This window comes from Prionailurus bengalensis, chromosome C2 (genome assembly GCF_016509475.1).
Source record: "Prionailurus bengalensis isolate Pbe53 chromosome C2, Fcat_Pben_1.1_paternal_pri, whole genome shotgun sequence".
NCBI classification, from domain to species: domain Eukaryota; kingdom Metazoa; phylum Chordata; class Mammalia; order Carnivora; family Felidae; genus Prionailurus; species Prionailurus bengalensis.
The window spans coordinates 131,371,146-131,391,871 of NC_057350.1; the positions used below are offsets into that span (position 1 = coordinate 131,371,146).

The 20,726-nt window shown below is 41.4% G+C and overlaps 1 protein-coding gene across 3 annotated transcripts in view; it reads right to left on the reverse strand.

Annotated features, from left to right (window-relative positions):
* ACP3 (acid phosphatase 3) overlaps window positions 1–10,704 on the reverse strand; it is a 46,937-nt gene extending 36,233 nt beyond the window's left edge. For 2 of the 3 annotated variants that reach the window (XM_043595401.1, XM_043595402.1), the window contains exons 1-2: window positions 10,474–10,704; window positions 2,783–2,878 (exon numbers count right to left, since the gene is read on the reverse strand). In XM_043595401.1, coding sequence (XP_043451336.1) covers window positions 2,783–2,878; window positions 10,474–10,593 — 216 coding nt within the window. In that variant the 5' untranslated portion in view covers window positions 10,594–10,704. Of the gene's footprint in view, window positions 1–2,782; window positions 2,879–6,768; window positions 6,836–10,473 lie in introns of all 3 variants that reach the window. The other variant, XM_043595403.1, reaches the window with a different exon arrangement.
* Window positions 10,705–20,726: the final 10,022 nt, after the last annotated feature.

The window sequence follows — 20,726 nt, forward strand, 5'->3', positions numbered from 1 at the left end:
TTTGCTAGTTTCCTGGGTGATGCGAGTAGCTAAAGAAGCAGGTACTTTGGACTTAATTTGTTGCATTAACTTACAGCTGAATTTTGAAGAAACAGTCATCTTCCACAGAGCAGGGGATTTCAAACTCAGCATTCCCAGAATCACCTGGAGGATTCATTAAGACAAAAGCTCCCAGAATTGAACCCCATAGTTTCTGGTTCAGTCGGGGAGGGCCAGAGAGCTAACATTTATGACAAGTTTTAAGTGATGGTGATGTTGCTCATCCAGAGACCACACTTTGAGAGCCAGTGACCTAGACAGCCATCACTCGGTCATTATGTAGATTGGAAGTGCCTGGCCAAGGGAGGAATTTGAGCTCTAGAACCTTGCTACTTCATGTACCAGCACCATTGGTATCACCTTGGAGTATGTTAGAAATGAAGACTCTTAGGCCCATGTCAGACTGGCTGAATTAGAATCTGCATTTTTTCCCCAAGTGTCATTGAGATACAATTGACACATATCACTGTATAAGCTTAAGGTATGCAGCATAATGGTTTGGTTTACATACAATGTGAAATGATCACTGGTATAAATTTAGTTAGCATTTCATACAGATACAATAAAAAGAGAAAGCAAAAAGAAAAAAAAATTGTTTTCCCTTGTAATGGGAACTTTCGGGATCTCCTCTCTTAACAACTTTCCTATATATCATAGAATATCATAGAGCAGTTTTACCCATAGTCATTGTGCTGTAAATTATATCCCTAGTACTTATTTACCTTGTAACTAGAAGTTTGTACCTTTTGATCCCCCTTTTCCCAACCTCCCTCCCCCTAGTTCCTGCCTCTGGTAACACAAATCTGATCCCTTTTTCTAGGAGTTTGGTTTTTAAAATTTTTTTTTAAATTCCACATATAAATAAGATCATACAGTATTTGTCTTCCTCTGTCTGGCTTATATCACTTTACACAATGCCCTCAGGGTTCATCCATGTTGTCCCAAACACCAGGACCTAATAATTTTAAGGCTAAAAAATATTCCATATATATAATATATACCATCATATATACATATGTGTATGTGTGTATATATAGATATATATGTCTCTATATATATTTCTTTATCCATTCATTTGTTGAGGGACACTTAGGTTGTTTCCATGTCTTGGCTCTTGTAAATAATGCTGCAATGAACATGAGGGTGCAGGTATCTTTGTGAATTAGTGTTTTCGTTTCTTTTGAATATTAGAACCTACATTTTAACAAGATGATACATTTATACTTGGTGCTTGAGAAACACTGCTCTAGGAAAATCTGATGGCTAGTCAAGAGACACCCAGAGGAGAATCAGATCCCACAGTCTAAAAGTATTTTATCGTCTTACTGGAAAAGCAAGCAAGGGAACGGGACTCTTCACACCGCCACAGGTATTAAGGACTAGTGCTGGGTTTTTGCTACCGTTCTCTCTTTTAAGGAGCTGCAAGCTGGGTAGGCTATGGTGGGAGGAGCTCAGACCTGGAAGCCAAAAGATACTGACCTCAAATAGCCTCAGTGGGATTTCTCCTCTATGAAGCAACATGGTTGAGTTAGGGAAGTGATTCTCAGCCTTGGCTGCACGTTAGAGTCAAATGCTCAACTGAGGAGCTTCTCAAAATCCCAACGTCCAGGCCACATCTTAGATGAATCAAATAAGAACCACCCAGACAGACATCAATATTTTTTAAAGCTCTCCAAATAATCTCAATTTTTAGCCACGATTGAGGTACACTGGTTTAAAAAAAAATTTTTTTTAACATTTATTTTTGAGAGACAGAGAGAGAGCACAAGCAGGAGAGGGGCAGAGAGAGAGGGAGACACAGAATCTGAAGCAGGCTCCAGGCTCTGAGCTGTCAGCACAGAGCCTGACATGGGGCTCGAATCCACGAACCATGAGATCATGACCTGAGCTGAAGTCAGACGCCTAACCAACTGAGCCACCCAGGCACCCTGAGATCCACTGGTTTAAATGTTCAGTTAAATGTTTAGAGATTTTTGACTCTAAACATTCTATGAGATTTTCTTAATGTATTTAAACTGCTTTGGTCGGGACAGAAGCAACACCTGCGGCCTCATGGCCCCAAACAGGCACCATCCACTCTTGCAAAGGAAGGGGGTGGGGCACTGGAGTGGTGACTACAGACGCCTTTGCCCTCCTCCCCTTCACCTTCTCCTTTGGTGCTCTTCAGGGAGCAGGGCTCCCTATGTTTAACCGACCACTTATCAGGAAGGCTCAATCCCAGTGTACATAGCTGATAAAAAAAATCAAATTTGGTATGGGCATTTGCAGAGGAATTCTGTTTTCCTAACCCTGCTGATTCAGTTTATCGACTACAAGATTATTTTCTACTTTCTCAGGTGGAGGCTGAGAAACTCGGGGGGCTGGCCTCCAAGCATTTGTTGGCTCTCTTCAGCACCTTTAAGTTCATGTATTCATCTGTGGCCATGCACAGCTCTCATGCTTCAATAAAGCCAAACAGGGTAAAAAAAAAAATCAAAACTGGCTATTTTATACAATTTTCCCACAGTTACTAGTCACTAGGGTGATCTGGTCATAATGAGAAATTACTGAAATTAAACATTATTGCCTCTCCTTCCACAATCAAAACACATTTTAGACTTTTTAGATCCTAAGCAACTGTGCAAAATACTCCTCCAGATCTGAGTAACTAAAGTAGTTGTATGGCTTCAATATATTACAGACCCCACACAGTTTAATTTCCCTTAAGACTTATCGGCAATCTTTAGCTAAAAATTCAACCAACCTGAGTGAGTTGGCCAAATCCTTGTGGCCATGAGGATTCTTTGATGGGGTCATTAGGAAAGGTTTCGATGGGACTTCGGTCTCCATGCCTAAATACCTGAAAAGAGGTCAAGACAGTAATGTTAAAAATTTCACTTCGGTGTTTTGCCTCTGCTCATCCTAATTGATTTTCTTTTAAACCACTGGTTCTCAACCTAGGCTGCTCATTGCAATCACCTGGGGCAATTAAAAAAATTCTGAGGAATGGATCCCCCTCCTAGTGATTTTGGTTTAATTAGTTTGGGATGTGGTCAGGACATCAGGATTTTAAAGATCTCCCCAGGTAAATCTCAGGTTATGAACCACTGTTTTTGTTTTTTCTTTCTTTCTTTTTTTTTTGGTGTTTATTTATTTTTGAGAGAGAAAGAGTGTGAGCAGGGGAGGGGCAGAGAGGGGGGGCGGGACACAGAATCCAAAGCAGGATGCAGGCTCTGAGCTGTCAGCACAGAGCCCGATGTGGGGCTTGAACCCACAACTGTGAGATCATGCCCTGAGCTGAAGTTGGACACTTAACAGAATGAACCACCCAGGTGCCTCAAGGACCACTGTTTTAAGCTCACTAACACTTTTCTGTGTTTCAGGTAATGTAGGTAACAAGACGATCACTCATTAGAAAGCAGGCAAGCCACGTGTGGAGATTGGTTTGTATATCAGGGCAAGAAGGAACACAAAGCTTAGAAAAATCACTTTACCGCAGACAAACTCTGATAAGAAGTATTCTTCCTTAATTATGGTTACAGTAAAAATGGTGTTAAAAATTTTACATAACATAAAAATAGTGGCTTTTAAATGCCACATACCATTTGTGACTGTCTTGAGCCAATGATTTATTAGTTTTTAGGAGATTAGGAATAAAGGACTTGTGGATAGGAAGATGAGAAAAGCTAAGCATCAATCCTTTAAGAACATACTTCTGGATTAATATGCATGTCATGCTATTTTGATTGCACATTTTATCCTTGGGGGAGAGTAGTCCGGACTTTCAAGACCCTGGTATTTTATGATTCCAATACGCTTCCTGAATAATACCAAACCAAACACAAAGCTATTTTATAATCAAAAGATAAGACAAGTAAAACACTCAAGAAACTCAAGATGAAGTCTACACTGAGGCCACCAAACGTTTTTAATACAGAGGAGGGCTGCATAATGCCTTGCGGTGTCTGAGATTTCCTGTACTTATCATTTACACTGCCTGGCTAAGATGCTCCAGTAGACGTAGAATAAGAAACAGTCTTAAATTTTGGTCATCTTTCAGATGGGATTCTAAGAAAGTGAGGGAGGCCTCTAGGACCTGGGTTGTGTCTCTGGTGTCTAAAGAAAACTGATCTTTTGGTCCCCTAAACTGCTAAGAAATTAAAGTCTCAGAACAGTTTGCAACAAACAGACAGACAAGGGTATAGTGGGTCTTAAGCAATCATTTTGGTCAGGTAAGAAACTGCGGTCATGAATGGTCCCCTCATGGAAAGAAGAAAGGCTGCACATTCTCAGAAATTATCGAGGCTAATCATTGGTGCTCTATCTTCGAAACACATTTTAGACTTTTTTAGATCCCAGGTAATTGTGCAAAAATACTTTCCTACATCAGAGTAACTAAAGTTGTTATATGATTTCAATAGATTATAAAAGCTACAATGTTTAGTTTCCAGGGTTTCTCAACTTCAGCACTGTTAACATTTGGGGCTGGATGATTCCTTTTGAGGGACTGTCCTGTTCATTGTGGGATGTTTATCAGCATGTTTGGCCTTTGCACACTAGACATCGGTAGCAATCCCTAGTTGTGGCAACCCAAAAGTTCTCCAGACACTGCCAAATGTGCCCTAGGGGGGTACCTGTAGCTGAGAGGCCCTGAGTTAGCCAAAGAGAAGTCAGATGAGAGACACTGTAGTGAAATAAAATTTACAATGCTTCCTACCGTACTATAACCACAAGAATTCCTCAAGGTTTTTTTGAATACTTGTTGTGTCCTAGAAAATGTGGCAAGTGCTTCTCATAATTTAATCCATTCATCAGTTCTACAAAGCATTTACTATTATTATCTTCATTTCACAAACAAGGAAATCGGCCCTATAGTTAAGTGACCTCACAAGGTCACACAGAGTGTAAGTGATATGATAGGGCAGAGATCCAAACACAGACTGTGTATCTCCAATGCCTGCATTCTCAACCTGTGTAAGAGACTCACTTTTCTGTGCTAAAACATAGTCCTTAACATCCCACCAGTGGGTGATCTGGAATCTGGGGTTTCCTCTAAGATTGGAAGCTGTGTGTGTTGGGGGGGAGGCAGTGTTGCACTAGAGGAAAATAAAACCTTGGTATAAGAAACAACCCTGAATACCATTTAAAAAATAAAACTGAGGGGCACCTCGGTGGCTCAGTCAGTTAAGCGGCTGACTTTGGCTCAGGTCATGATCTCATGGTCCATGAGTTTGAGCCCTGCCTGCATCAGACTCACTGCTGTCAGTGCAGAGCCTGCTTCTGATCCTCTGTTCCCCTCTCTCTGCCTGCTCCCCTCCCCACTCTTGCATGCTCTCCCTATTGCTCTCTCTCTCAAAAATAAATAAACATTTAAAAAATTTTTTAAATAAAAAAGTAAAACTGAGATTATGCATCTAAATGACAGTATAGCCTGGGGAGAAAATAAGTGTGGTCCCCTTGGAGGAGGGATTGTTAAACAGCAGAGCCGTGGAACATAATCATAAGGCTTAAACAAGCTTTCTCACTCTGTCCTTACAGGTCAGGAATAACTCCTCTATATTTCAATAGGTTTTAGGGCTCAAACATGCCATGAGCTCTTCAGAAGGGGTGTCCCGCAGAGACACTTGATAAGCCATCCCCCGCTACCCAGCACTGGAAATCAATATGTGTGTGTGCGTGTGCACACGTGCATATCAGGGAGTGCCCTCAAGTGCACAGGTGGGATTCTTGAGCAACTGGAGTTTCAGCTGGAGCCTTTGGACGTGCCTAGGTCCTCTTTTAAGTCTGTGGAAAGGCAATCTTCTTAACTATTGCTCTGCCAAATTTGTAACCTGTGTTCTCAGTCCAGCAGTCATACTCTACAAAATCCTTTAGAAACCTAAAAATAGAGGGTCAGCAGTAGGACTGTTTGTAGTAGTGGTAATTGCAATAGAAGACATCCAGGATAACAACCTCTTGTGTTTGTGCAACCCTCCATGGTTTTGTACAGTTCTTTCCCTGCTCTTTCAATTCTCACAACTCCTGTGAGGCCAGGCTGGCACTGTTGCTGTCCTGAACAAAGAAGGAAACCGAGGCTCAAAGAGATTGAATGAGTCGTGTAGATCTCCTTCTTTTCATGATGGCTACCCACTGTTTTCCCCACCACGTCACATTCACTTCATCCTTTTAGATCACAGGTAACTTTTTTTTTAATGTTTGTTTATCTTTGAGAGAGAGAGAGAGAGGGAGCAGAGTGGGAGAGGTACACAGGGAGAGAGAGGGACAGAGGATCCTAAGTGGGCTCTGCACTGACAACAGAGAGCCGGATGCAGGGCTTGAACCCACGAACCGTGAGATCATGACCTGAGGCAAGGTTGGACACTCACTGGCTGAGCCACCTGGGTGCCCACAGGTTACTTAAAACAAAAACAAAAACAAACAAACACAAAAACCCATGGTTTGGACCCCCATGAATGATCTTTCTCCACTGAGTCTAAGCAGATTTGGCATGTTACGTGGGTCCCACAGCACCCTACCTGATCTGGCCTTGCCCACCTGGATGTTATAACTTTATATTCTTACTAAACATGCTTTGCCTCAGAGCCCCTGTGGCACATACACCTAATACCTTGTTTATCCTAGCCTCACGGCAGTGATGTTATGTCGGCCTGGAATGTCCTACTTCGGCTTCTAATCCTGGCAGTCACTAATTTCAGGTCCCACCTGAAAAAAGGCAATCGAGAGAGATCTCCCTTGACCTCCCATACTCACCAGGCTTATTATTCTCTCTCTAAAAAGTTAAGAATAATGATTCTCTAAGGGTTTTCTATGGGACACTCTGGAAAAGAAGGAGGTAGATTCTATGGTCAAAGTTTAGGAAATGCAGTTTTATTAAATCCTTTCCTTTAAGGGGCGCCTGGGTGGCTCAGTCGGTTAAGCGTCCGACTTCAGCTCAGGTCACGATCTCTCGGTTTGTGAGTTCGAGCCCCGCGTTGGGCTCTGGGCTGATGGCTCAGAGCCTGGAGCCTGCTTCCGATTCTGTGTCTCCCTCTCTCTCTGCCCCTCCCCCGTTCATGCTCTGTCTCTCTCTGTCCCAAAAATAAATAAACGTTAAAAAAAAAAAAATTTTAAATCCTTTCCTTTAAAGCCACAGCACATATCAGAAAAAGACTGAGGAGTCCTGCCCTTAAAACACCTGAAATGCAGTTTAACCCTTGTTCTGTTCCCAGTGCAGATTTAACTACTGAAACCCATTTTGTTTTTACCAAGCAACTCCTGTTAACAAGTCATCAAACTAGCATTCCATGAGACGAACTTTGATAAACCTGTTTTAAAAGATCATGTGACGACTCTTCATGACAGGGAACAAGAACCTGGGACAGTTTCCTGCTCTTTCTGCCAAGAACAGCTTTTTAGAATTGGGGAAGATTTATTTTTCTTGGATCAGAGAGAAACAGCGAGGAAGCCACCTGCTGATTTTGAGTAGGAGTTAAATCTGTACACGTAACCTCCATGGAAAGATCTCAGCTCCATGTGCTGGCTTAAACACATACAGCAGGAATGGAATATGTTTAGTGATTAAGGGCATGGCCTCTTTGATCATACAGCCTGGATTCAAATCCTGACTGCACCGTGTAACCATGGGCAAACTGCTTAACCTCTTTGTGTCTCAATTTCTTTATCTATAAAATAGAGTTAGTAAGGTTTTTACAAAAACTTTGGGGAACAATTGCCAGATATAGCAAACAAAACTACAGGAGGCCCAGATATTGCATGAAACACCCTTTATACTAAAAATTTATTTGATGTTAATCTGAAATTCAAATTTAACTTGGTATCCTGTGTTTTCCTAGAAACCCTACTTTACAGCGTTTTGGGGAGGATAATGTGACATATTCCATATTGAACTCTCAGAGCAATGTCTGGCATGTAAAAAACATTTGAGTCACGATTGGTTATTGTCACTAATGTTACCACTTTAATCAGAGGCAGCTTTCCTTTATTCTGGTTCTAACAATTTTCTCTCTTTTTTTTTGTAGGCTTCACTGAAATACGTCAGTTAGAGAAAGACAAAAGAAACAAGACAGATGAACACAGGGGAAGGGAGGGAAAAATAAGATAAAAACAGAGAGGGAGGCAAACCATAAGAGACTCTAAATACAGAGAACAAACTGAGGGTTGCTGGAGGGGTGGTGGGTGGGTGATGGGTATTAAGGGCACTTGTTGGGATGAGCACTGGGTGTTACATGTAAGTGACGAATCACTAAATTTTACTCCTGAAACCATTATTACACTACATGTTAACTAACTTGGATTTAAATAAAATTTTGAACAATAAAAAAAGAAAGCTAAAAAAATAAAATAATGAACACTTATATAGTTTATGATACTAAGCAAGCAATCTAACTTTCTTTGTCTTAGTTTGCACATTTATAACATTGATACTATAATGCCTAGGGAAAAGCCTTTTTAGAACAATTAAATTATGTTGTTTATGTTAAAAAATAATAATAAAGTAGGCTTCAGGCCCAGCACGGAGCACAATGCTGGGCTTAAACTCACAATCCTGAGATCAAGACCTCAGCTGAGATCAAGAGTTGAATGCTTAACCGACTGAGCCACCCAGGTGCTCCTGGTTCTAATAATTTTGTAAGGATTTGCCTGGATATATAATTTAACCATGTATAGTCAAATATTCTCTCTAATCAATAAAAACAAGAAAGTAGTATCTTCTTGCTGAAGTCCTTAGATAGATAGAATTAACTTGTGGTCCTTGAATACATGTTAACTGAGAGTGATGGGGGAGAAAGGAAAGCCACAACAGTTTGGTACCAATGGAAGTTAGCCTGGACTCCGGTAAAAAAGGCAGAGAATTGGCCACGTGAAGTTAACTGAAACTTCACTGTAATATCTCAGAGAAGATTCCACTCAACCAGCTTGCAACAGGTTTACAGTGTTGACAGTGTAATTTCTGCAGAGTCCCAACACTCACTTAACGAACATGTTGGCAAGGAATACAAGTAAAAGTCTAACTACGGTGCCTGGGTTGCTCAGGCAGTTAAGCGTCCGACTTCTGCTTAGGTCAGGATTTCGTGGTAGGTGGGTTCCAGCCCCGCGGTCAGGCTCTGTGCTGACAGCTCAGAGCCTGGAGCCTGCTTTGGATTCTGTGTCTCCCTCCCTCTCTGCCCCTCCCCCATCCATGCTCTGTCTCTCTGGCTCTCAAAAATAAATAAACGTTAAAAAAACAAACAAAAAAGTCTAACATGCATGGATGTCTCTACAGAAGGTACACAATATTACACACTTTTTTTTTTTTTTTAGCACAGAGGTCTGGCAGCTGGTAAATCATTTGTAAATAAATTGATGATATGTTTCTGATTCTCTGTCTCTCATTTGTTGACTCATGACCTAGTAACGATTTACTGTACTAATAATCATATGGTATGAAATTTTTATTTTCTGTAGAGAAAGAAGGGAGTGCTGAATACTCTACGCTGAGAAAACAGGAACTTCATGTTTAATTTTTAAGTAAAAGATGACTTCCCTGCAAATTATAGAAATAAATTTTGAGTACTCTTACAGTATGACAATTTAATTATTTACTAGCATATTTTCACTCTATCAAATAAAAAAAAGTGAGGAAGAGAAAGAGATTGAGAGAGCGGCTGTGAAAGACAAAGAGAGGGTCAGAGGCAGAGGGAGACTGAGTGAAGCAGAACAAGAGAAACAGACATACAAAGAAAATCAAACACAAAGAGAAACCAGGAGACACAGAGGGATTGATTCCAGGACACCCAGGTAAAATGATAAATCCCCTTTACTTTGCAAAGCCCCTTTCTATCTATTTTTAAAATAACACCAACAGTATATTTTCTTTCCTTAACTTCATGCCACCCCTTTTCCCCATAATTTGTCGCATGTTACATTGCGTGGAGAAAAACATTATTTTAATGGTCAACCAAATCTATGCATCAGGAAGTCCTCCTCGAAGTCTCGAGCTTAGTTTCATTTTTACGCTTCAAAGACTGTTTACAAATATATTTTCCAATTTCCTGATAAATAAAAGGGAAGGGGCTACTTAATTCAGAAAAGGACAGTTTTTTGGTTTGCAAACTAATCATCATTAAACTGAATGAAGCCCGATTAAGCTCCTAGTGCGAACCGTGGCCAGCTGAGGCCTCCCCCCACTTTGAGGAAGCTCCCCCTTCCTTTGAGGCTGTCAAAAGGAACGTGCATTTAGGGCAGTTGTGAAGTAAGTGAATAAAGAACATCGACAAAGGCACATACAACCAAACCAAACACTTTTTGTCAGGACACGTTAAGTATTCGTTAGGAGGAACTTGCGAAACTTGATTATTCACTTTCTGAGTTTGGTCTCTGGGAGACCACAGGAGGCTAATATGAAACCTGACACTTGGTTATCAGCCGCTGCTGGTAACAGTTTTAAGGGAAAAGCAATGAGAAAAGTCTACTCACCAATGTCACAAACTTCAGCTCCTTAGCTACCACACCTCGGTCTACCCAGAAGGAAAGCAGAAACAAGAAGCTAAGGGGAAGACCTGCTGTCCTGGCCGAGGGGAGCGGGACAGCGCTCATGCTGGGGAGAACTGTCTCTGGCAGGAGTTAGGAGGTGCAGTTTCCAGAGCAAAAGCCATTAGAGGGGAAGCTATTTATCAAAGGAATTGAAAGGGAAGGAGTCGCTGGGAGGAGTCAGACTCAGAAATAGTAAGGTCGCCAGGTAGCTTGGGGCGGGGCTTGGCAAGTGACTGGTGAGATAATTTTGGGGCTGGGTGTGAGCGATCACAGTCTTCTGAATTTAAGGTAGAACTGAGGCCCAACAAGGGGAAAGCTGTTGCTTAAGGTCACAAAGAGCATGTTGAGAGACTTTTTTGTAGTTGACAACTCTCTTTTCTTGAGGTGGGGTGTGATACAGTGTTTGCTTTGTGACTGTCACTTGGGAAAGGGATCAATCTTGACTTTGGAAACCTTAGGCCAGGGATTCCTCATCTTTTGGGAATCCAGAGTTATAGGCAGAGATATATGGAAGGAACTATGGGTTCTGGCATATTTGAGGGTCTATTCCCCACGCCAAATATGGCTCCCTTTGTAAAACTCTCATGTAGCCTAGAGGGGTGTTTTCAAATTGAAGGCAAGTAAGAGAAATATTATTTTCAAAATTTTTAGTGACACCTTAAGATATTTGGGGTTCATCTGTGGCATCACAACACTAGGATTGGAAGGGCCTTTCCAAACCTGACACAATTTAAAAAACAATGACAAGGACAAACTTACCTATAGCTCTCTACTGTCAGTCACCAGCTTTGGCCACTAGCCCTACATTCTTCATTCTGGGAGTCACACCCCTGCCTCTCCAGCTATGATCTCATCAGGGACGCTATAAAAGAGGATAATCCAGACTAAGGGAATTTAGCTGTCCATTTCCCCCAACCTGTCAGTTCCATCATAGGCTACAACAGGATTTGGGTGCAAAACTCCCTGTCATGATGCTTCTACTCCATCAGCAGAGAGAGAACAGTGGTTTTCCCCACAACCTATTCTCTGGTATATTGCACTTCCCTGTGACCAGAAGGTTCTGTTGTAATGTGATCACAGGATGCCCTAGAATGTGGTGTGTGGGAGAGAGGTTGCTTCCTTTGGTATGGGAAGATGTGTGTGAGGAACAAATGAATGTGTGGTTAGGGTTACACATTTAAGGGGACTTGTGACCTTCTCTTTGCTGCCACATTCTTCACCTGCCACTCCCCACACTCCTCTTCAGTGGGTGGCATTTTGAGGAGATGGGTTCAGGGAAAGGGGGATGGAGATTGGGAGGTTGTCCAGGGCAGACTTGAAATTGCCACTCGGATCCCTGCTGTATGCACCAGGCCACCTGACAAAGAAGCTCCAGCACCTGTTTACCTTCCACAGACTTGGTTCTGACCCACACGCTTTAAATCATGCCAGATCCGTGATTCTGTTGAATGTCTTGTTTTTTTCAAGGATCAGCCTGGCCCCTTGTTCTCCTATCTTCTTCTTTGTCTACCTTTGGATTGATGCCTGGCACTATATTGGCTATACCAGTGCTGCCTGATAATGAATTGTTCTCTAACCTACCTATGCCATGTCCTATTAGCTGGGATAAATCCCTTTTCTGGTCCAGACCCAACTTTCTCTGTGTCACCTCTTTTGGGCTCCTTTTAGCCCTCCAAGTAGGAACAATAGTAGCAATAGCAGCAACAACTTCTAGAGAGAACCAGAAAAAGGCTGATTAGAGTGAATACGTCTCAAACTGATTCAAGTTGGAATAAGTGGATGGTTTATACTTCTATTCTCCACCCTAACTTCTACTTTGATCATCCAATTATAAGGAGAGGAGATCATAAATATAGATCTGAACACCATGAAGTTGAGTTTGAAAGCATCTCAACTCAGATAAAATTAATTTAAAAACCTTCTTTGGTCTCTGGAACCTTAAACTCATAAGGCTTTTGTAAAGACTTCAAAGAGTCATCTAAATAAACACACAGATATGGTAGCATTTAAGGTGAGACTTGAAAAAAATATTGGGATGTCATAATTGATATCCCAATGAAGCGTGCCAATAATCTTAGTGTCAGTGATTAGCAGAACTTACTGGCTGAATCACTTTTGTTTCTTCATATGGCAAGTGTTCAGCCTCCAATTAACATGATGTTAGGAAGTCCCATAAATGGAGCAGGTTGGGTTCATCGGAAAGCAAACTTCCAGATGGAGATTTGCATGCAGGAAATTTTATTTAGGAATGCTCTCAGGATCAACAACAGAAGGGGGAAGAGAAATAAGCAGGGTTGGGCAGAGGGAGAAGGCCTCAGCTGACCCTGCTAGGCATGCTGAAACTGGAAAAGACTTTGGGAGTGGTGCTGAACTGGGGTGAGGGACCCAGGCCTTTTTACCCCTGTGTCAGCCACTCACTGGAGGTAGGCTGCTCCCAGCAGAGTGTGACCGCAGGGAAGGTGGCTCTCTTCTGCCATGGCAATTCTGAAAGGAACTGACTGCTGAGTGATGTCAGACAACAAAGTCCCAAGAGCTGGGGGGAATTAATCCTTCAGCTCATGAAGGGACATGTGGGTGGTATAACACAGAACCCATGACAATGAACACATATTCATTGGAAAAGAATTCACGATCCTCAGTGGATCAAGGGTTATGAAAGTACTAAGTGTACTTCTGATAGCAAGAGTCTGGGTTGGAGTTAAGATCCACTAATAGCTATACTGGTTGTTCACCAAGTAGGCAGGCTGTGTTTAAACTCCAGGACTTGCTATACCTTTACAACTGTATTGTTTGACTCTCAGTGACCTATGGACTATTGGGTACTGAATAGTATCGATTGATCAATAGTCATTGTAAAGGCAAATTGTTGCATCAGAACTTGTTTACAATGTTAGCTGTTTTGAGGCAAAATTGAATATAAGATGGGTTTAGATAAAAGTTTTCTGGGGTGCCTGGGTGGGTCAGTCAGTTAAGCATCTGACTCTTGATTTTGGCTCAGGTCATGATCCCAAGTTTTTTGGGATTGAGCCCTGGGTTGGGCTCTGAGCTGACTGCGGTGGCTGCTTAGGATTCTCTCTCTTTTCTCTCTACACCCTCTCACTCTCTCAAAATTAATAAACATTAAAAAAAAAAGAATAGAAAATTTCCTCCCCTCACCTCAACGGATCATTTTGTGTGTTTTGTGTCTGTCTGTAGATCTATTTGCCCTTGGTATGTCTAGTTTATTTTTAATATTTAGGCAAACATCCAATATCCATGTCATTGGTGGAATGGGGGACAGATGGAAGATAAGCAACAATGCCCTGCCAAACCTTATAGGAGCCTGAGGCAAAAGGAAGTAATATAGATCCTGCCTTTATTCTAAACTTTGACATCTTTTTATTTATTTTTTAATGGTTATTTATTTATTTTAAGAGAGAGCACGTTGAAGAGTATGAGTGGGGGAGGGGCAGAGACAGAAGGTGAGAGAGAATCCAAAGCAGGCTCCATGCTGCCAGCGCAGAGCCTGATGTGGGGTTCGAACTCATGAACCATGAGATCATGACCTGAGCCAAAACCAAGAGTTGGACACTTAACCGGCTGAACCACCCAGGTGCCCCAATTTGACATCTTTTTAAATGACAGATTGTTTTATATTAATTTTTGTTTTTAAAAATACTGTGTTAAAATATTATTGATCATCTTTAGGAAGTTTTTGGCACCCCTTTACATCATGAGTGTAAGGTGAGTGCCTTGCTTTCCTCACCTAGTTCCCAGATGTGACTCTGAGAGTTGGAACCTGGGAGAGAACAATTTCTCCGAGCTCTGAGCTCTCAGCACAGAGCCCGATGCAGGGCTCGAACTCAGACTGCGAGATCATGACCTGAGCCGAAGTTGGACGTTCAACCAACTGAGCCACCCAGGCGCCCCTTCTTTTGAGATTAAATGATCTGACTTCCTCTGGTTCTGTCTCTGAGGAAATGAAGGCTTCGGTAGGAGAAGGCTTGGTTTGGATGGCTCTACTGAGGCATCAAGAACTAGGGGCGCCTGGGTGGCTCAGTCGGTTAAGCGTCCAACTTTGGCTCAGGTCATGATCTCATGGTTCATGGGTTCGAGCCCCACATTGGGCTCTGTGCTCTCAGCTCGGCCGGCTTTGGATACTGTGATTCTGTCTCTCTCTTCCCCTCGCCGTTCATGCTCTGTCTCTCTCTCAAAAATGAATAAAAACAAAAAAGAACTGAAAAGAACAGAGAATTTATCTGTTAGGCTGAACAAAGGTAACCTTCAGCTACCCCTTGGACTGTGATTACCTGCCTAGGGCTGGCCTCCCTCACACCCTTTTGCCCTTGTGATAACGCTGCTTTCCTCACATTCAGAACTAACCACCTGAGAGAAGAGAGGTGACAGTGACTCATAAATGAGTAGAAGCTCTAAAGAACAGAGATGTAGTCTGAAATTGTCACCCAGGAGCGAGTCTCAATTGCTCAGGCACTGGCAGGAGAGACAGGGCAGCTAGGTTTTGTCACGGTCTGTCTACTTTGCGTGTCATTCCAAGGTTCCAGTCATTGGGATAACCAGGCAAATACTGTCCTAGCACTGTTCCACCTTTAACACAGCTGTCCAGATTGAACATTGTATTGGTTCTACTGTATTTAACATGTAAAGAACTGACCACTTACAAAAATATTATCTTATCTCATTTTGTGTAATGTGTATTTAAATATGTACATTTTAATGGTGCTTTATTCTGGGTGATGTGATTGTAAAGTGGTTTTACTTTCTTCTTTCTACTCTACTTTCTAAATTTCTCACAATGAACAGATATTTTTATTAAAATCAGAAAATAAATTTTTAAATGTCTAATATGAATTGTATGCTATTTCTTACTTCATTACTGGGTGCCCTCAGAGTTATAGAAAGTGGGTCTTAAAGGTCATTGACTTTATTTTTTTAATTAAAAACATTTTTTTAATGTTTATTTATATTTGAGAGAGAGAGAGAGAGAGAGAGTGTGAGCAGGGGAGGGGCAGAGAGAGGAAGACAGGATCTGAAGCAGGCTCCAGGCTCCAAGCTGTCAGCACAGAGCCAGACACGGGGCTTGAATTCATGAACCACGAGACCATGACCTGAGCCAAAGTTGGACGTTTAACCAATTGAGCCCCCCAGGTGCCCTGTGTTACATATTTATTTATTTGTTCGTTTATTGTCTGTCTCCTCCATTAGAATGTAAACTTCATGAGAGTAGAGGACTTTACTGCTGGATCCTCATTGGCTAGAACAATACTTGGCACATAGTAGGGGTCTACTGAATATTTGTTGAATGAATGAATGAATTCTTACTAATCAATTCCTTTATCTAAAAAAACCTCCCAACATGTTTCAAAACTTTCTTATAATATCTCTAAACTGGTTCTGTTTATTCCATTACCAGAAGGACTTTCCTTTGAATAAATAAAGTCATGTCAATCTTTATCTCTTGATTCTGAGACTTTCAAAGCTTTGTGATTTTCTAAATCCTCTTCTCCAGTATTTGACTGCTGATTTTAGGCTATCTGCTAATTTCTGTCAATTGGGATGTATTTTGGGGGAAACAGTCAGATGAAGGAGACATATTTTTGAATTCCATATTTGATGTGAAAAATTAATATAACTTCTTCATTTTATGTGATAATGTCTGCGTTTTTATTTTAATAAAAATATTTTAAATTACTTATCACCTCAAGAAGTTAAAAGTAGAACTACCCTATTATCCAGTAATTGCACTACTGGGTATTTACTCCCAAAATACAAAAACACTAACTCAAAGGGATATATGCACCCCTATGTTTATTGCATCATTATATACAATAACCAAACTATGGAGGCAACCCAAGTGTCCATCAATAGATGAATGGCTAAAGAAGATGTGGCATGTATATACAATGGAATATTATTCATCCAAAAAAAAGGGAATGAAATATTGGGGCACCTGGGTAGCTCAGTTGGTTAAGTGTCTGACTTCAGCTCAGGTCATGATCTCATGGTTCACAAGTTTGAACCCCACGTCAGGCTCTCTGCTGGAGACTTGGAGCCTGGAGACCACTTTGGATTCTGCGTCTCCCTGTCTCTGCCCCTCCCCAACTTGCACTCTGTCTCTTTCTCTCAAAAATAAATAAACATTACAAAAATTAAAAAAAAAGAATGAAATCTTGCCATTTTCAGTGACATGGATGGAGTTAGGGAGTATAATGCTAAGTGAAATAAATCAGTGAGAGAAAGACAAATACCATGTGATCTCACTCATATCTTGAATTTAAGAAACAAAACAAATGAGCAAAGGGGAAAAAGAGAGAGAAACAAACCAAGAAATAGACTCTTAACTATACAGAACAAACTGATGGTTACCAGAGGTGATGTGGGTGAGAGGATGGATTAAAAAAAAAGAAAGAGGGGCGCCTGGGTGGCGCAGTCGGTTAAGCGTCCGACTTCAGCCAGGTCACGATCTCGCGGTCCATGAGTTCGAGCCCCGCGTCGGGCTCTGGGCTGATGGCTCAGAGCCTGGAGCCTGTTTCCGATTCTGTGTCTCCCTCTCTCTCTGCCCCTCCCCCGTTCATGCTCTGTCTCTCTCTGTCCCAAAATTAAATAAACGTTGAAAAAAAAAATTAAAAAAAAAAATAAATAAAATAAAAAAAAAATAAAAAAAAAGAAAGAATAAATACCTTATCAGGGTACACACATTCCATGATGATTTTACCCTTTCCAGTCCTGTCACTGTCTCACACACACACACACACACACACACAAACACACACAAATCCAGGGGCAGTAAGATGGCCCCTGTTATATCGTAGTGAGGTTAAGAGTAGGATTCCTAAAACTGTGTAAATATATCCACTTAACCCTATTTCATTCTTCTTCACTTCTCAATAAATTTATTACACTACATTTGTTCAAATAAAATTGAGTAACCTGGAGTTCATACTCTTTGCCTGACACTGGGCATTAGAAATAATGTTGAATACAGAAATATTATCCACAGCATGAGAAAAATTCAAGCTTTTTGGTAACATGATACAATTTTGGATGTCATACAGATATAAGAAACAAAAATATTTTTATAGTTCTAATTTTGGACAAGACAGTATATTCTTACAGGAAATTACTGCACTGATGTGTAGATATTAGTGGATTGGACCAGATTATAAGGCTACATGGCTATTGCATTAGAAGAGTCTTAAAATTCAAAGGAAACCCACTGAGTCTCCATTCATGTACCCGCCCCCCCGCCTTTTTGTTGTCAAAAGCCTAACTGAACACTAGGGTCCTTGTTAGCTGAAGGATTTTAAAGTTAAGTGCTGCTACTGGTATTATGGAAAGGTAGTGCAAAAGTCATAAAACATATTCCCAAAGTATCAGTTGCTCAAAAATACAAATTGTCTATATGAAAAAAAAATACCATAGAAACTTCAGAGACGTTCTATCAAAAAATATATTTTGTTGATGTCTTTAGTACCAATGTTATGGCTTTACAAAAATCCCATCTTTTAATTTACAAAACAGTGATTCACATGAAATGGCTGCCAGTTCCACCTCTTCTCAAAGATCCCACTGGGACATAGTTGCTATGCTCAATCCTAAATCATCATCCTTTCTGTCAAATCCATAGTACCTAACCCAGGACAGAGTATTTATTTTTTTCTGAATCAATTTGTTCTGGTAAAGATTTACTCTAAGGCAGTGGTTCTCAAAGTGTGGGTTGGAGACTGTGAGACCCTTCAGGGAGTCCCTGAGATCTTTTCAAAAGATTCCTGAGATCTTTTCTGAGGGCCCATGGAGTCAAAACTACTTTTATAACAATGTTAAGATATTATTTTCTTTTTCACTCCCTGTCTTTCATGGGTATTCATTGGAGTTTCCCAAAGTCTACAGGACGTGTAATGACATCACTGCTCCAATGGCAAGTTGAATGTGTGCTTGTGTATTCTTGTGTTTTACAATGTCCTCAGTTTTAGGGGTGCCTGGATGACTCAGTCAGTTAAGCATCCGACTTCAGCTCAGGGCATGATCTCATGATTCGTGGGTTCAAGCCCTGGGTCAGGCTTTGTGCTGACAGCTCAGAGCCTGGAGCCTGCTTCAGATTCTGGGTCTCTCTCTCTCTCTCTCTCTCTCTCTCTCTCTGACACTCCCTCACTGTCCTCAGTTTTGATTTTTTTTTAATGTTTATTTTTGAGAGAGAGACAGAGTGTGAGCAGGGGGAGGGGCAGAAAGAGAGGGAGACACAGAATTTGAAGCAGGCTCCAAGCTCTTGAGCTGTCAGCACAGAGCCTGATGGGGGGCTTGAACTCACGGATGAGATCATGACCTGAGCCGAAGTCAGATGCTTAACCTACTGATCCACCCAGGTGCCCTGGTCCTCAGTTTTAATTCTGAACACAGTAAATATCAACAGATAGAAACCACATAAACAAAAGCTGTTAAGCAACCTCAATTATTTTTAAGAGTATAAAGGGGTCCTGAGACCAAATGTTTGAAAATTGTTGCTACTGGCAAGCTAATGATTCAAAAAATTTGTTGAGTGTCTGTTATGATCAGGCCCTGGGAACACCAGGTTTGAGCAGACACAACCCCTTCCTCAAGGAGCATACTATCAATTAGATTGTGATGAAGCTGGTGAACCATGCAGAGAATATTATGGTTACTAAGAAGAGGAACATTGACTTAAGCAAATATTAACCTAGTATTTAGGTCACTAGAAAAGACCTGGAGGCACGAGAGAACGTAATGCATTCTGGGAAACTGCAAGTAGTTGGATTGGTATATCATGAGGGTAAAAAAAATCTTTTTAAAACTTACCAATGTCTTGGGGCGCCTGGGTGGCGCAGTCGGTTAAGCGTCCGACTTCAGCCAGGTCACGATCTCGTGGTCCGTGAGTTCGAGCCCCGTGTCAGGCTCTGGGCTGATGGCTCGGAGCCTGGAGCCTGTTTCCGATTCTGTGTCTCCCTCTCTTTCTGCCCCTCCCCCGTTCACGCTCTGTCTCTCTCTGTCCCAAAAATAAATAAACGTTGAAAAAAAAAATAAAAAATAAAACTTACCAACGTCTTTAGCTACTTCAGTATACTTGGTGATTATTGCTGGACTGTATACAAAACGATCCATTGACTAGTGTGTTGCAAATGTTTAACAATTGGATCTGAAAAAAAATTCTCATTTGTAGCGTTTGCCAATTTCCATGGTGCAAATAGTCTCACCACAGTTGATTTCAAGCTACCAACATGATGTCACTGAGTGTGCAACTGGGAAGAGATAAACATACCATTATATAGTATCTCCATCGTACTTATTACACGTACATGAGTACAAATCACCTCAAGAGAATGGATAATAATATTATGCAGTAAAATAATTTGGAAGTGATGAATTTTGAGTATTTATTATGCTTTTATTTTATTTTTTTAAAAATTTTTTAAAAATTTTTTTCAATGTTTATTTATTTTTGGGACAGAGAGAGACAGAGCATGAACGGGGGAGGGACAGAGAGAGAGGGAGACACAGAATCGGAAACAGGCTCCAGGCTCCGAGCCGTCAGCCCAGAGCCCGACGCAGGGCTCGAACTCACAGACCGCGAGATCGTGACCTGGCTGAAGTGGGACGCTTAACCGACTGCGCCACCCAGGCGCCCCTTTATTGTGCTTTGAATATAACCTATTTGATTTTAAGTTTACGTAGTTTAATTTTTAGTAATGGCTGTGTTTAGCAACGAGCTTGCAAAATTCCTGAAAATTTAACAGTTGGTTCTCACAAGCCAGTGTAAACTGGCTCCAGCCCACCACTGGATCCACCATCGCATTAATACCACATTGTTAAGGATGGCGTCACTACAATTTCCTTATCTTGGAGGGGGAGGAATATGGGCCTTCCTGACTGAGAGACAGGTGGGAGATTGTAAAACTCCAGTTATGGGTGTAGTTACGTGAAGGCGTGGGTGGCAGACAGGGTGGGCCAGGGAAGTTGTGCAAGAGCTCAAACATAAGGGTAAAGAATAATAATTATAAAGTCAAGGTCAGAGAGTGGACACTAGAGGTTGGAAACAGAAGGGCTCCTGAGAGGGCAAAGAGAGGAAGAGAGGGCATTAACATTTACGGAGTGCCTACTATATGCTGTGAACTCTGCTAGTCACATGGCACATCTTATCTCATGTAATCCCCGCAACAGACTTGAAAGGCAGCTAGCTAAAGAGT